Source organism: Apteryx mantelli, chromosome 4, assembly GCF_036417845.1.
Source record: "Apteryx mantelli isolate bAptMan1 chromosome 4, bAptMan1.hap1, whole genome shotgun sequence".
NCBI classification, from domain to species: domain Eukaryota; kingdom Metazoa; phylum Chordata; class Aves; order Apterygiformes; family Apterygidae; genus Apteryx; species Apteryx mantelli.
Window position 1 is genome coordinate 50,741,754 of NC_089981.1, and position 16,058 is coordinate 50,757,811.

Consider the following 16,058-nt stretch of genomic DNA (forward strand, 5'->3'; position numbering starts at 1 on the left):
GGCCACATCTCTTTCACTTTAAAAGTTACCAGCAATTGCCATGGGACAAAGCCAAGAGGAAAATCACTGTAAAACACCTGTATTTCTGTTTTTGAACAAACGGTTTAGAAATAGCCTTAAAAATACCTTTAGTTTTTGTCATTAATGCTGTGGTCCTGGTCACCTGTTATTCATGGGTGAAGAGCATTGTCATCTAGTGGTTTAGAAGCAGGGGAACATACCACAGAAAAGTTCAGTTCAGCACTTGTATTTTCCCAGCCATTTGTGGGCTGACTGCAGGAAGGTCACTTTCTCTGCCTTTTTTCTGAGCTGTTCAGTAGAAGGGGTAATACATGCTCTGCGGGGTGTCGTGCAGCTCATTTGGATAGGACATAATTATGATGGAAGCGTTACACCGGGATTCAATCTATCTGCACCTGTCTACAAGAAACATGAAGTAGGAGGCCACTGTGACTCCTAGAATGAGGGAGTCGAAGGGGACACAGTGGGAACCTAAATATAATCTCTTGTCCACTCTGGCAAGTACAGACTGAGTCACAATGAGGAAAACTTGTCTAAATCTTTCCAAAGGTGCAGAAAGGGCTGGCATGTAGCATGTTTCCCTCCAGTGCACAGTGACTTCACGCTCCGCTCCCACCAAGCCCGCGTAGGGCTGGTGTTCCTCCCTCTCGCTCCTCCTGTGGTTTCCCGTGCCACAGTTTGGGCCCTGCTTGCACTGGCCTCCGAAAATGTGTTGTGCCCTATAAGAGCCATGAGTTACCTATTCTTGCCCTCTTCACACAAATGTAGAGAGGTTTAATTATTGTTTATACAGCCCTTCTAGTACATTGGATCCCAGCTATTTTAGAAGTGTCAAGCGTTATCCATATTATGGATGCTCAGATTAGTTATCTTCCTTATCTCATCCCTGTGCATCAGTACAGAGGCATTTCAGGTGGGTTTTCAGAGACACAGCACAAAGCCCACCCTCCACTTAGGGACTCGTCTTGCTAACGTCCTTTACCTCCACTCCTCTGCACGTGGGTGTGGGCATGGGTGTGGGTAACACTTCTCTCTTGGCCTGTTACACGGAATAAATCCCTTTCTACTACACAGCCAAGATTCCCATCCACTCCCTTATATTAAAACCTAGACAGAGGATGTGAAATGTTACTCAGGAAATAGAGGTTGCTTTTAAAAGTCTGGCTAAATATGCTGTGCTCCGGATCTGATGCTGTACACAGCAAGCGAGGCGGACCTAAGGCCCCGCGAGACGGGCCTCAGCTCCGCCGCAGCCCTGCGCCTCGGCTCAAGCAGCGGCGACAAGCGTCGCCGCGCGCCGCTCCTCCACCTCCCCGCCGCGCTCGGCGCCGCTCTGGGCTCCCATCTCTATGGTGGGCGCCACTCTACCCCACTTCCTGTCCCGGCCTGCTCCCGCCGGCGGAAGTGCGCGTGCGGGGCCATGGCGGCGGTCGATATCCGAGGTAGGCGCGCTCGCTCGCTGTGTCTGGGGCTGTGCTTGTGTGGGGTGTGTGCTTGGGGCTTCCTCCGCAGCCGTCCCCTCCGGTGCCCTCTGGGCCCTGCCTGCTCCCCGGGCTTAGCCGCGCCGCGCAGGAACTGTTTGGTGTGGGGAGCGCGGAGGAGCCGCGGCGGGAGAGTGCTGAGCGGCCTCGGCTTCCCTTGGCCCACGCGTTCCTCCGTGGGCTGAGTCGGGCAGGGGCTCAGGCCCTGGGGCAGAGCGCAGTGGGCCTCGCTAGCCTAGTGCCAGCGGCTCTGCTGCTGGAGGAGTCTGGTGTAATGGTTGACTGTCCTCGCCAGTTTGAGGTTTCTGCACTGCCTGCCACAAAGAGCATCTAAGCTATTAGAAGACAATGTGCAGGTGTGAAAGCTATAGAACTACATGCTTTATCAATACTTAGTTTGGGTAATTAAGTTCCTAGGTTTGTCTGTGTGTTTTCAGAACTCTGAACGAGGGAGTTCAGTAACCTTGTTAATGTGCCTACATTATGAGGAGGGGCTGGGAGGAAAAATGTCTAAAAAGCAGTTTTGCTGGACATGAAACAGGCTAGGAGAGTGTGTGAGGGATCTCCTGGGAAAAACAAGCATTAATTATGGGATAACTAAGGTTGGTTTTACAGGCAGAATAAGGAGGTGTGAGAATGACATGGTAAGGTACAGTAACAATTAAGAAGGAAAACTTAAGTTGTGAAGTGTGGAGGAAAGTTGGAGATAGTGGAATGGTAGCATGAGACCAAAGCAGTGAGTTTGGCAGGTAGTCTTAACAGTAGTCTCAGTAGATGTTATGAGGCTGTCTAAGCGTTAGAAAAGCCAAAAAGAAAGTTAAAGTAATTGAGAGGGGGAGAGAGAAGGATTTGGGTGAATATACAGTGGTATAAATGGAATGTTTTCAAGGCAGGGCTATATTTGAATCAAGTCTTAAAGATGACTGATGTCATACACAAAGTAGAGGTTAAATGACTGAAGAGTTGGGACTCTGAGAGAGAAAAGGGGATACAGGGGGGCATGAGAAAGTAAATTACACTTTTCATAAGAATGTCTGAATGGAATGACACCAAAAGCCTGTCTAGCAGAGTCTCAGATAATAGCCAAGAGCAGGTATTTAGGAAAAGGTCATGAGAGACAGGTTAAGTATAGATTGAGCCCTTCCTTGCTATGAACTTTCAGCTTTTCAGAAATCTGTACTTAAGGGAGTTCCTGTAACAAAAATTGCAGTTGGATCACTATGACTAATGGCTGATGATGAATTCATTTTTGGTTTTGCTTCCTCAGTGCTCTCTGAAAATAAGTGCCAAAGTTTCTATCTTATGTAAAGGTTCTATTTCTTTCTATTTAAACTTGAATTGACTGATTCTCTGCTAATCATTCCCTGCTAACCTTTCAGGTTACCCTTCAGGACTTTACAGATCCTGTGTTGTAGCCTTTACCAGTTGTCCTTCTGCCCACTTCCCTAAGGTGAATTTTCTAGTCTATTTTCTTTTTTTTTTTTGAGAGGAAGCTGTTTCATATCTGATCATTCTGTAATCTTTCTCTATAGCGTCTTCTGCTTGAGGTTATAAGAAAATCAGATACTGATATACTGAGGATTTTGATAATGCCACAAAAGTTGTCTGCCTTTATTTTTCTTCATATTTTTACTTAATGATTCCTACAGTCCTGTTTGCTTTTTCTGACTGCTTTGTTTCAAACAGCTGTTTGCAGTGTTGGCAATTAATGGCAGGAGTGCTGTAAGCAATTATTAGCTGGTGGGAGAACCTCCTCTCTCAATCTCGTTCATTTAGGGTCTCTCAAAGTTTCTTATCTAAGGTAGTTCAATACACTTAGTAGAGTTTGAGTGTCAAAGCTTAGTGTTGGGCTACCCAATCTAGAAGTCTAGGTACAGCACGTTGTGTGGATTGCTTTCCTCTTATTTTTTTGCCATGGTTTGTTGGCTTATCTCCTTTGTGTTTGAATTGTCTTGCATGAGACATTCACGGTGGGTTGATAATACTGTCACAAGCACTTAAAGTGAATATGTGATGCAAATTCCACATAAATGCTTTGAACAAGGTGTTCTGGCACTAATAAATGGAAGTACTCCTTTCTCCCTAGGAACAAGAGGCATCGTGTCAGGTTTGTGGTTGGATTTGTTCTCCCTGCTTCCCCTTTTTCCAAGAGTATCTTAAGAGAAAAATCTTGCAAGTTTTAAAGGGAGTTATAATTATTTGCACTTACAAAATAACAGCTAAGGATAACTGAGTCTTAGAACCTAAGCTTTATATTCAGTTTTATGATATATTTATCAGTGTCTCTTTGGCACTGTGGGCTTAGCTGAGAGTGTCATCTTGAGAAATTTGTTTATTATTAGTCATACCAGTAAGAAATTTCTGTGTTTGAAATATGAAATGGGACTTTATCAGGGCAAGAATGTAAATTTGGGCTGTTTTTGTCTTTGCTGAGAAGGACAGCATGTCTTTTGGTTTTGAAAGGCATTTAGGGTAATATCAGTGCTACCACAGCTTAAGTGTTTGATGGGTTTTGCTCCTGTGTTACTGAGATTTTCTTTTATAGATATGAGAGAATAGTCTATATGAAATAACGTGAATGCCTCTAGACATTTTTTTTCCATTTTATGGAAGAGCTAGATTGGCAGTTCTGAGATTGACAAGACAGAATGAGTTATTCATAGTTATTCTGCATTATTCCTGGTTTACTGAGCACCCAGTATCACTTTACTAGCTGTTCATAAAAGAAGCTGCTCATAATGTATGAGCTGACATTTTGCAACTGATCTTGCCATCCTTGAGCATGCAGAATTGCCACAAAATAAAATATTCACAGTGGAATGACAAGTGGGAGTTCTGGATATGCATATAATGCATGAACATAAGGGAGTGGTTCCTGTAAGAAAGCATTTCAGTTTTCTTGTTCATTCTTCAAAAACTTGTGCTTCACTTGTGCTTAAAAAAATCTGAACAATATATGCCTTTGTTTTCTGCTTTCTCGGGTATTAGGAGTTCTATTTTTTTGCTATTGTAATTTAAATAGATGAATTTCAAGATACTTTTCAAGCTATCTGGTATGTCTTTGGTGTTAGCAGTGTTGTTGACTATAGAACCAATCGTTGACACTGGTTTCTTTGATCTGCATTTAACTTTGACTGTTTATGTGCATGAGGAACACAATTTTGCTGAAGTGTCCTAATTAAATCTAGGGATTTTAATTCAAATGTCCCTACATGTGTAGGAACTTATCTGGCATATAACAATTTGTATGTTATAGAGTATATTTCAAATTTGAATACTCACATGGTTAGGTTTCTGTAATACTCACCGAGATGTAAAATGAGTATTTTGCCATGGACAATTTAGAAAATTAATTGTAGAGTTGGGAACAGAATCTCTTATTCATAGCTGCTGGGAAACATTTGCCTGAAGATAGCATCTTTGTCTATGTCTTTTGGGGGCTTGTTTACTATGGATTTCACCCACATCAAACATAATCATCTTTGGAACATAACAATATCAGTTTCTGTTGTATCAGAGATATGTGTGTTAATGCTTCTAAGATACCATGTTATTAACAACTCCCTTAATTTGTTTCACTTGGTAATTTACTCATTGGCTTTAACAGAAGAAAAATCTTGCTTTAATTAATAGATCTTTGTAGTGTTTTACCTACTTTAAGTACCACGGTTTACAATTTGGAAACTGTAAGAAACAAACATGACCGGCCTTAGGTTTAGTGTAAGGTGTACCATTTCTCAGATTTTTTTTTTTTTCAGTAACTGATTGTAACTGACAGTTTAAGTTCAACTTTTCTACCAGCGAACTAGCTTTCAAAATGAACCATGTTTTAGATTGTCTTTCTACTCAGCTATTGCTATGGCTCATAATATAAACTGTATATAATAATACACATATGCACATACATAGTATTATGGTAATATTATACAGTTATTAGAGCTAGCTAATTTCCCCCCGCCCCCCACTTGCACGCACCCTGCTGGCGTTCTCATGACATAATGGTGTACCAGCAGCTAGTAGTCAAGGAAAAAAAAGCATGATAACAGACTACACTGTTGTCTATCTACAACAGAGCTATAGTAAGTTAAAGGATATTGATTGTTACTTGACCTCTGTGAAGTGCATTTTTAAATAGAACTGGCTTGTGTGGGACTGTGTTCCACTTTGCTCCCATGCCATAAGAATTAACTAGTGCCTATTTACTTTTGGAGGTTTTCATACTGTTTCAGGCCATTTGGTACTCAAAGGAGGTTTCTCTTGCCAGATAATCTCTTGGGAATTTCCTGGGTTGACAGCTCCTGGATTCCAATATTAAACAATGGGAGTGTGTTGGACTATTTCTCAGAGCGAAGTAACCCATTCTATGACCGAACATGTAACAATGAAGTTGTCAAAATGCAGCGGATGACCTTGGACCATTTGAAGTAAGTTTTTAATTTGAAACTGCTTCCAGTGTAGTAGTGTTCTCTTTCCATCCACCCAGAGTCTTTGATGGTTGAATGGAAACATACTGGGAAGCTGCTTCTATTCTTTGTTTTTTAGCCCCACCCCTTGCCAGGAAATACAGCTTTTTTTATATTTGGATCTCTTCTACTTCCTCTAGTGCCATTTCAAGGAAATTATAGCCATGAAGTATTCTAGGTATATCTTGAGATTCCAGTAAATCACCTTTTAGATGCTCTCTGAACTCAAAAAGCTGTCTTCCTTCTTTCTTCTTCCCAGCTCAACAGAAATTGAATATTGATATGAATAATGTAGTTAAATGCTTTTCTTGTGATGAATGAGGTTTATGTTGGGGGATACTTTGGGTTCATAAACAACTGGTTTGTGATTCTCTATCCCGCTGGCTGTGTGCCATAATTAGTATGGGTATTTCTCCAAAGAGCTGGCTTTTTAGTATGAATAATATAAGTATTAAGTGTTATAAGTAAGCATCACAGATGGTTGTCTAGTGAGATTGCTCCATGTGCAGGTTAACTTTCTTTGCAGTTCCCCATCTGCTACACTGAGCGCAACTGAAGTGTGTTGAGAACTGTTTAAAGACTCAACAATATGACAGGGAGCGTGCAAGTTAGGCTAAATGCTCATTGGCAAAACTCCTTGTACTTGGATGTGGTTGCAGAGAGGCTTTCACATCACATGCATATACTGTGGTCCTTTGTTTCTGTATTTAAATAACAATCAGATGTCATCTTTTTCACTATTCTTTTGCTAACCTGTCCTGCTTAAAAATTTTGTCAGGTTGTTTTAACTTCTTTTGTATATGCAGATAGGTATATGTCTATTTACTGCATGTTATAAAACAGCTTCCAAAGCATCTGAATTTTAACCCATTACTGTTGAGCCTTTTGTAGCTCTTTGCATCCCAGAGCTTTTACTTTGAGAGGAAGATATTTATTCTGATTGCTCCTCTTCCAGCCAAATGATTGGAGTGGAGTATATCCTTCTTCACGCTCAAGAGCCCATTCTCTTCATTATCCGAAAGCAGCAAAGGCAATCTCCAACACAAGGTAAGGTCGCTCGGTTTCTGTCAATATTGAAAGGCTGGACAATTATTCTCTTTTATCTGTTTCTAACTTGTGTTAAAGCATTTATGGTTCTCATCTGGTCTGTCTTTATCTCAGATATAAATACACGAACATGAGGCTTTACATGGGAGGTAGGCGAAGATGCTCTGCCTCGTGGAGTGATGTCTAGGCTGCTAGTAGCAGGGATTGCCCTCTTGTGGTGAAATGTGAAGAGTGCAATGAAAAAGTGCTGCCATATATTTTGCTGTGGAAATTGGTAATAGCATTCGTGCCATGTCATATTGCTATGTTAGGCTATACAAGAGTTTTCAGTTTAAATTATTTAAGTAAGGCTAATTTTGTGATTGCTTGGGGCTGACGAGCTTACTTTAATTCATGCTAATCATCTGAAGAGGCTAGGTTGGTAGGTTTGTATGTGGATTTTTTTTTTTTCTTTTTTAGAAAGCCATGATTTCCATTGGTTAGAGAAAGATACATTTGTGCCTCTGGTTGCAACCTGACTCTTTTTTTTTTTTAATTATTCTGTATTATTTCCACCTTCAGCTGTGGTTTGGTTAGGTTGCTGAGTAGGATCTCCTGAATAAAGGAAGGAGATCCTCGCAAGAAAAGACGACGTAATACTACAAAATGTTTGTGTTTTGGTTATTCATCTGAGACCTAAATATTTTAGAGACATCAGGGAATCCTGTGACACTCTGAGAAAGAGCATCACTGGTGTCAGTGATGGCATTTCCGAGTTCTGAATGGAATAACTTTGCTTTTTCTTCCCTTTGCATTCAGCTGGATTCAATGTCCCTTTTTTAGCCTTGAATTTACCTGTGTATGTGTGATTAATTAAAAAGAGCTACCACATTTCTATTGTAATTGGACTATATTCTGTATTTACTGTACATATGTGTAAAACACTAGGTTATTTCAGAATAAACCTTACAGGAATGAAAAGCAGGGTTAATGCTAGTTATTTCTTAACTTTCTGTGTAGTAACTTCAACTCTGTGTATGCGTTTTGCTCTTGTATAGGACTTTGGCTTGCCTAGCAATGCTGCTTATTTGCTCATGTCAGATAATGGCCTCTTTGTATTTTAGTTCCATATGGAAAAAGAGCATATATGACTGCTTCTTTGAATAGATTTTCCACTTGTTTTTAAGCAAAGGTTTTGAATCTAGCTTTTAAAAGGTGAGTATAGAAATACCATGCATCCTCTAGTTCCTGCTTTTGAAACTTTTTTTTATCCAGAGTAGAGTTCTGTTTTCCACAATAAAAATGTTTGTGCTTTTGCCGTAATACAGATGTTTGGTGGAACTTAGCTGGGACTTGTTCAGTAACACTTTTTCACTGTGGTCCTACAGTTTGGGCTAGATCTCTTACTTGTATCACTTAGTTCTCTGGCTCGAATTTTACCTGTATGTTTTGTTTTATCTTGATACAAATATTACTGTGTTTGAGACGGATTAAGTAGGGGATAGGAAGCTTGAAAACTTAGTAAGCTCAGAGCTGGTGTTGAGTACTTGGGTAGAATTGGTGTAGGTCTGTCTTATGATTTCAGTGTGTTTGGGGGGGGGGGGAGACTTTCCCCCTCCCCTTTCAAATCTTAAGCCAAGAGTTTGCCTATTTGAAGTGGGTAAAATCTGTAGGTCCAAAGACAAAGGAGAGCTATCTGTCTAGGAAAGTATGCTGTGAGATGGTAAAGCTGCTGGTCTATATCTATTAGTGGTTCTAATATGCACCCAGTTGTCTTGTTGTGTTAATTTAGGCAGGCATCCAAGTTTTATAAAATCCAAGTACTGGAAAAATTGGGTCCTGTCGGTAAAAGGGTTGAGATAGAATGTGTTAATGCAGATGGAGGAGTTGGAGCAAACGTATGCAGGGGTGGCAGCCATGGGGACATGAAGCTGGTATCATCAGTATAGTTCCTAAACTGAACAATGCTTGACAAAGTATTATGGAGACTTGTTCCTTTGCACAGCAGGTTTAACAAAGAATTTTTGATAAACCAATAGAAGCTGTCCCTAACCTGTTTTAGCAAATGGATTTGGGAAGTGGTTTGGTTCCCCCCCACACCCCAATCCTGTTAATTTAAACAGGATTTATTCTGTGTGCACTTTGCTGCCATTGGGCCTAGGATATCTAGTTAAGAGGACTTCACAAGTCAGAGAAACCTGAGCCCGGGAGAATGAGATCTTGACTTCTTACAGATTTCCACTGGTAGCAGAGACTGGTGGAACTACTTCCAGTGCAGTTCACTTGGCTCCTCTTGTGTAGCTCTGAAAATCCCAACTCTCATAAATTCAGCTATTTGCTTGCAACAGGACAGGAATTAAAGTTGATGCTTTTCTATCTCTAAAGCAGACCTAGGTTTTTTCCCCTTTATCTCTCCGTGGATAGAGTGCAACTAAAGTACCTTAAGGAAAGACATGGAAGAGAAACTTTTACTATGAGATGAATATTGGAATTCTTACTGTTACTACTGAAAATAAATAACAAATGTATGCTCTTCGGACAGAGACTTAAATTAATCCTGTACGCTTTCTTCCCCCTTCCGCAGTTATTCCATTGGCTGACTACTATATTATTGCTGGTGTGATTTATCAGGCACCTGACTTGGGGTCTGTCATTAACTCCAGAGTTGTAAGTGTTTTGTACATTTGGTATGTATCAGTCTGTAATAACTTAAAACAAACACTGCTAGTTAACATGGTAGGTATCCTATATGGAAGTGAAAGCTCTTGGGAGAGTGTGGTGCAGTGTGGCCCAAAAAGTAGGGCACTGATTGTGTGAGGATGAAGGGATCTGAACAGCTGAAATCAGACAATTGGCAGAACAATGTGAAGTTCAAATAATTATAAGAAAATTATTAAATGACATAAATGCATATGAAATAACAATGACATATTCAATATTCAATGAAGCTTGCTTTGGAATAATAGGTTAACCCGGTATTTCTCTTTAAATTGGATACTCAGATTTTTTGTTTTAGTTTCTTCTTGTGTCCTAGTGAAGTGCTGTTTCTTCTAAATTTTTCTCAGTTTAGAAAAGCACTTGATCTCATGAGATCCTGTTAAAAAGGTTACATTCTTGGTCCAAAACTAGCTACCTCAAGTTCCCTTCCCGGAACAAAAATGAGTATAGAATATAAGTTTTTAAATCTCTGCCTACAAGAATTTATACTGTACTTTTTCCTTAAATTCTGAATATTTCCTTATGTTGGCTTGTTCTGAAAGCTCACTGCAGTGCATGGAATTCAGTCTGCTTTTGAAGAAGCTATGTCCTACTGTCGCTATCACCCATCCAAAGGCTATTGGTGGCATTTCAAAGATCAAGAAGAACGAGGTACGATTCCCAGGCCCCCCCTTTGTGCTTTTGAGAGGGAGGGTAACGTGCATATAAAGGAAAAGCTTGATGGCAATGTGCTATAATGGTAGAGAGAAGGTTCACTGCTAGTGCCTGTTCTGTTTGAAGGGTAAGTTAGTGCTTCCCATGAGGTTGGAAGGAAACTCACTCTTGTGGGCTGGTGGGGATGAATGTTGAGGTGTGGGTGGGAGGTAAAAAAAAATGGTGAGTCCAATGTCAAAGTGTGGGACACTTCAACCCCTTGGGGACTCCAAGGACGTTTTTAGAAGCCAGATCAGTGTATCAGGAGGTAAAATTGTTCTTTATCTTCTACAAAGAAAGAACTGATGTCAAGGGGGAAATGGAGATTAAGTTTAGAGGGGAAACTAATGCCAACTTGTCACACAACAAAGAGCTAGTAAGAGAACAGAACTTCTTATACAGGTTTCTGTCACGTTTTTCTGTCACTTGCAGAGAAGGCTAAACCAAAAGCCAAGAAGAAAGAAGAACCAAGTTCTATTTTCCAAAGGCAACGGGTAGATGCTTTGCTTCTAGACCTGAGACAAAAGTTTCCACCTAGATTTGTTCAGGTATGACACTTATAAGCCACAGAATTATGTAACTTGGAACTTAAGACAGTCAAAAATACTTGAACAACTGAAACTGACAGTGCATGGGAATTTTCTGTGCTTTCTAGAACGGTGACACTGGTTAGATAATGGATTTTTGAAGGTGGAAGGCTTTGAGTAGAAGGTGGAATTCCCCTCTAATTGTGAGAGTTAAGACCTTGGCAAAACAGTGATGGCAAATTTTACTATATAAATTCCTCATCTAAGTTTAGATCATCTATACTTGTCAGCTACTGGATTTTGCTGCTGCTGCCGGTTTCCTGCTTTGTGAGCTGAATGAAACCAACACAGCTATTGTGTTCTAGGTACCGCATTGTTGTGGAGGCTTATTAATTAGCTTGGACATCCTCAGCATTCTGTGAGGTGGTTGTGACTACCTCTGCGTCGTCTCTAGCAGCTTTCTGTTCTACCAGGTCCTCTGCTGGGGAGCAAAAGAAAACATTTGCAGCAGCTCACAAAACCCTTTATTCTTCAGAGATTAGGAAAGACTGGCTAACTGAGCACTTTTTCCAGTAGTTCCTTTCAGTTCTCAGAGGAAAACTGCGTGTTTTTTTTTTAAAAAAAAGTTATCTGGATTTTCTTTAATGTATTTAGTGATCAACCAACAGCCCTCCCTTCTACCTCAACTCCTGTGTACAATAGCACATTGCCTGCTATGTATACTGAAGTGAATACAAGGGAGAGTTAAGAATTATGACTTTGGTTCTTCTGATGGTTGTTTTTTTTGTTTGCTTGTTTCCCACAGCAAAAGCCTGGAGAAAAGCCCATCCCAGGTAAAACTCTCTTATTATCAAAAGATTTTAAAAATAAGCTATATATTGCTGTGTTTTTCAGTTCCCCATGAGCTCCTTTCTGCTGCTACTGAGGTGGTAGATCTGGTACTTCCTAGTTGTGCAAGGTGCTAGATAGGAGCAGAGGTCAGTGTGGTGACCAACATGAAGTTGAAAAATGTATACTTTAATTCCCTACCCAGGAGATGTCTTGCCCTTTCCATCTGTAAAAACTGTATTGCCTGAAGGTCCAAGTGCAAGGAATGCTCTTTGAAAGCAGGAGGGGGAAAGGGTGCAAGAGGCAATGATTAGGTCAGTCCTGCATCCTAGTGACTTTGCCTGGTGCTACAAGCTCGGGAAAGCATGTGAAAGCTTTAAGTTGCTTCTAAGCAACCTTGAAACAGGAAAAGACTAAACTACCTTTTCAGTGCATTCCACTCTTTAACTAACTGTATATGGTTAGAGTATGAGTTTAGGTATGACTTTAGTCCTTAGTTGTTCTTAGAGGTAGTAATTAATGTTACCCCTCTGAAATCAACAAGACTTTCTAAATAGCCTGGCCAGTATTTTAGAACTCAAAATTGGAGGTATAACTTCTTTGTTTTACTCTTACTTCTTAAGTGGATCAAATCAAGAAGGAGCCAGAACCAGCCCCTGAAGCTATCAAGCCAGAGGAGAAAGAGACTGTAAAGAATGCTCAGCAGAGTGCTGGCACTAAAGGACCTCCTGAAAAACGAATGAGACTCCAGTGAAGGAAATTGTTACACATCTGGATTAGTCAGTACCTGAAGGTCTACAGGAGATTCTTGCTCCCTTTCCTTAATATTTAAGCTATTCACCAAGACTGTGAAAATTCAGGGATTGAAGTCCCTGTAACAGCTTTTTCTGTAGAAATCTATTGTAGAAATGTCAATGGCAAGATGAGCTGCTTCAAAGAAAGTGTTTTCGGTTTTCATTCTGTTTTGCAAGTTGGCTTCTGAGAATAGTTTTTACATTGAGGTATATTTTTGCAGCCTCCTGAAATCCTTATAATCCCTTGTGTCTTGGTTTCTTATGTAAAAGAAAAACTTTTATTTAAAAAAAACTTTTTCTTGGTGAATCATATCCTGGGTGCTAGGTTGCCTTTCTTAAATACTTACGTACTTTGCTAGTGAATATGCCATATGTGCTGGCAGCAGTCTTTTACTTGGATATCAGAATATGTCATATGCTATTTTGAGGAAGGCAAGTTCAACTAAAGGATTTAGGCTGTCTGATATAAATTGCTGTGCCTTTAGTGTGTTTGGGATACAGATTGAAGATTTGGTAACTGGAGGCTCAAATCCATGTAATTAGATGTCAAACTGCCCCAAGGTTCTAAATGTTCTCTTTTTACTTAAAGATAAATGACAGCCAAGCTGTTCTCTTATAATAAAAATCTAGTGATTGTCAAAGAGATATATGATGACATAAAAAAGGCTAAAATATCTTGCTGTTATACACTCACAATGTCTACATTTTTCTTTCACTGTAACTCGGATGTCTCAATTACATACTGTTTCCTCTGTGCTTCTAGCACCTTCTTGCTTCATCTAATCACCTTGATTAGTTGTCTGCCTTTTAGCCCTGAGGAGGCAGGAAGGGGAAGAGAAGCATCATAGCAAATATGCAAAGTATACAGCTGTCAGTGATGTTTATGCAAGGCACTCTTTGGCTTGCAGAGAATTTAGATATCATCAATTGCTAAGAAGCGACTATTGGCTTGTTTTGTTTTTTTATGTAGAAGTAGTGGAGCCATCCTTGAAACGGTTTTCTTCTCCCCACCCCTGGCCCCCAAACTGTTGCTTACTTTGTTGCTTACTTTGTAATATCCTCTAGTAAATTTTAGAGTGAGAAAAAAGGATTCTAAATAGCAGGCAAATATAAATAAGAAAGAAGACTAAAATATAGTCAGGCTGCTGTGTCAAATTTATCTGGAGGTTATAGGAGGGATTTTCACCTACTTTAGTAGCTGATGAAGAGCTCTGACTGGGTAGCTATTGAATAAAGGAAAGACCTATGTAACTTTTGTCCTGTAATCCAAGGCTGTAACAAATATGTAGATAAGCAAATGGAAGAAAAAAAAAAGGGGGGGGGGAGGCAAAAAAAAAAAAGCAAAGTTGGAGCAACTATTTCTCCAAATGTTGACGGAAGTGGATAATAAGCTAGTGTGAAGTCCTGAATCAAGTGAAGATATAGAGACCAGTTATTCTGGAATGCTCAAAACAAGTTGGAGATATTCAAGATATATTCAACCTTGAATAATTACAATGTAGTATGAATACACTTGGAACAAAAGGTTATGCCTCCTTTCCTGTATTAAAGGACTTCCCATGAGAACAAAGGGCCCAAGAAGCACCATAAACTGTGACACTGGGTTGCTGAATTATGACCGAACCTCAGCAAGGAATGGGACTGGTTAACCGGAGCTCTAAGATTTCAGTGGCACAATGCCGAGTCGGAAATGTACCACTTACAAATGCCTAGTTTGAGTACTATTTTGTTTGAGGAAACTTGTTTACAGTCATATGTAGCCATAGCAGGTCTACAAAGTCAAACATGCATTAGTAACCTTTAAGGGGTGTGGAGTTTGGGGGGGGGGGTGTTTGTTTTTAGTGAGCTTCAGGTAATGTCCCTTTTCTTATGTTTGTTTTATGATAGTTTTTAATTGCCAGGCCAAACTATTTTATCCATAGGAGTCATACGTTTTTTGAGTAAACACCATGAGCAGTGCTCAGGTAATAAGAAACTATTCAGTATTTTTTTTTCTCTCTTAATAGTTCGGTATTTGGTCCTGAGCTGCTACCTCTGTGTTCAAAACCTGTTCTGAAAATAAGAAATTAATTTCTTCCTCAGTCTCTTGTTTGGTATTCATCATCTTCTAGAATCTGATTCATTTCAGCCATTAACACCAATAAACACTCCAAAATACAGAGATTATCCACATCTTACAAAAATGGAGATAGTGTGGATTATGGATGGGGGTGGGGAATTTGTCCAGTAGGACAGGATCTGGTGTTATGCTGCTGATCTCTCAACAATTGGAAGGCTTCAATTATTTCTGCAAGGGCAGTGGTTATTAGCCTGTAGTCCACAGCGTGAGAGTGCTGGATCTATCACTCTTTCCTAAAAACTCAACAGATGGTAAGTGAGAAAAGTAAAGCAATTGCTGGTAGGATTCAGTTCTGCAGGAACTTCGCCCCTCTCTGAAAATTTTAGGGGACTGTCAGATGAAAAAACCTTTGGGGGGGGGGGAAGGTGGATTGTGTGAAAGCCAGTTAAATGTGCTAAACAAATGTTTCTGTTGTTGAGTAGCTACAGACTGATGTGATCTATCTTCCCTGCTCTATTGTATGGTTAGCCATTTTTCTTCCAACCTGTTCTTTGCCATATAATGGGAATCATTCCCCCCCCCCCCCAAAATCCTGTCTACTCCTTACCTGATCAGAGTACAGAAGTGGAAGGCTCTGCTAATCTGAACACAACTGTGTAGTCTTGTTGATGTGACCTTGATGCTGAAGGACTTGCTGTAGGTGCTCAGCACTGTGTTATGAACTGTTATGTTGACACATCTTTTTTAAAAAAAAAGAAAGCCATGAATTCAGTGATAGGACCCAAATTCTTTCTCCTAGTCCTAATTATATGGTTATGCATAAATTAACGGGGGGGAGGGGGGAGGCAGTAGGCAACTTCTGGGAGTAGGGCATATGATATCTTGAGTGAGTTGGCAGAGTGATTTAGTAGGGGCTCTTTTATAGCCTAAGTCAGGAATGGTCACAGAGCAGAAGCGTGAATTTAAAAATAGCACTACAGACACTGTACACAAAAAAGATAATGTAATAGGATTTTTCTATTATAGCTATTGTGTCCTGAGTTGAATTTATTTCAAAAGACAATCTGACACAGTTCAAGGCTCTGGAATGCAAAAGAGATACGTGAAAAGTAGCAGTGGAAAATTATTCAAAAACTTAAAAGTACAGATGAGAGAATTTATAGGAAAAAAGTTTCTAAAGCTTTAAAATTAAAATTAGTAAGAAAAGCAGTAAATCTAAGCCTAATACAGCCTTTGAGTTCACTCGCTGTTAGCCAAAACAATAATGAACAGCTTCAAACAATACACAGCTATGGATATATAGGAAGATGTCAAAACATCAATGATGATCCACATATATGTTGGAGGTTTGTGGTCATTGTGCCACACTTACTGTTCCTGATCTAAAGCAACTGATTTTCATTTAGCTGTGTAAAGGCTACAATAGGGATAGATTTGTTAGTGTGGTA

The 16,058-nt window shown here is 40.0% G+C and overlaps 1 protein-coding gene across 1 annotated transcript; it reads left to right on the plus strand.

The window, feature by feature from the left end:
• The first annotated feature begins 1,416 nt into the window (after positions 1-1,416).
• On the plus strand, positions 1,417-13,687 carry MED6 (mediator complex subunit 6). The gene is made up of 8 exons (XM_013959524.2): positions 1,417-1,463; positions 5,767-5,926; positions 6,921-7,012; positions 9,576-9,658; positions 10,252-10,360; positions 10,835-10,950; positions 11,735-11,762; positions 12,381-13,687. Exons 1-8 carry the CDS (start codon positions 1,442-1,444, stop codon positions 12,509-12,511), a joined length of 741 nt encoding a protein of 246 aa, XP_013814978.1. The 5' UTR covers positions 1,417-1,441; the 3' UTR covers positions 12,512-13,687.
• The last annotated feature ends 2,371 nt before the right edge of the window (positions 13,688-16,058 follow it).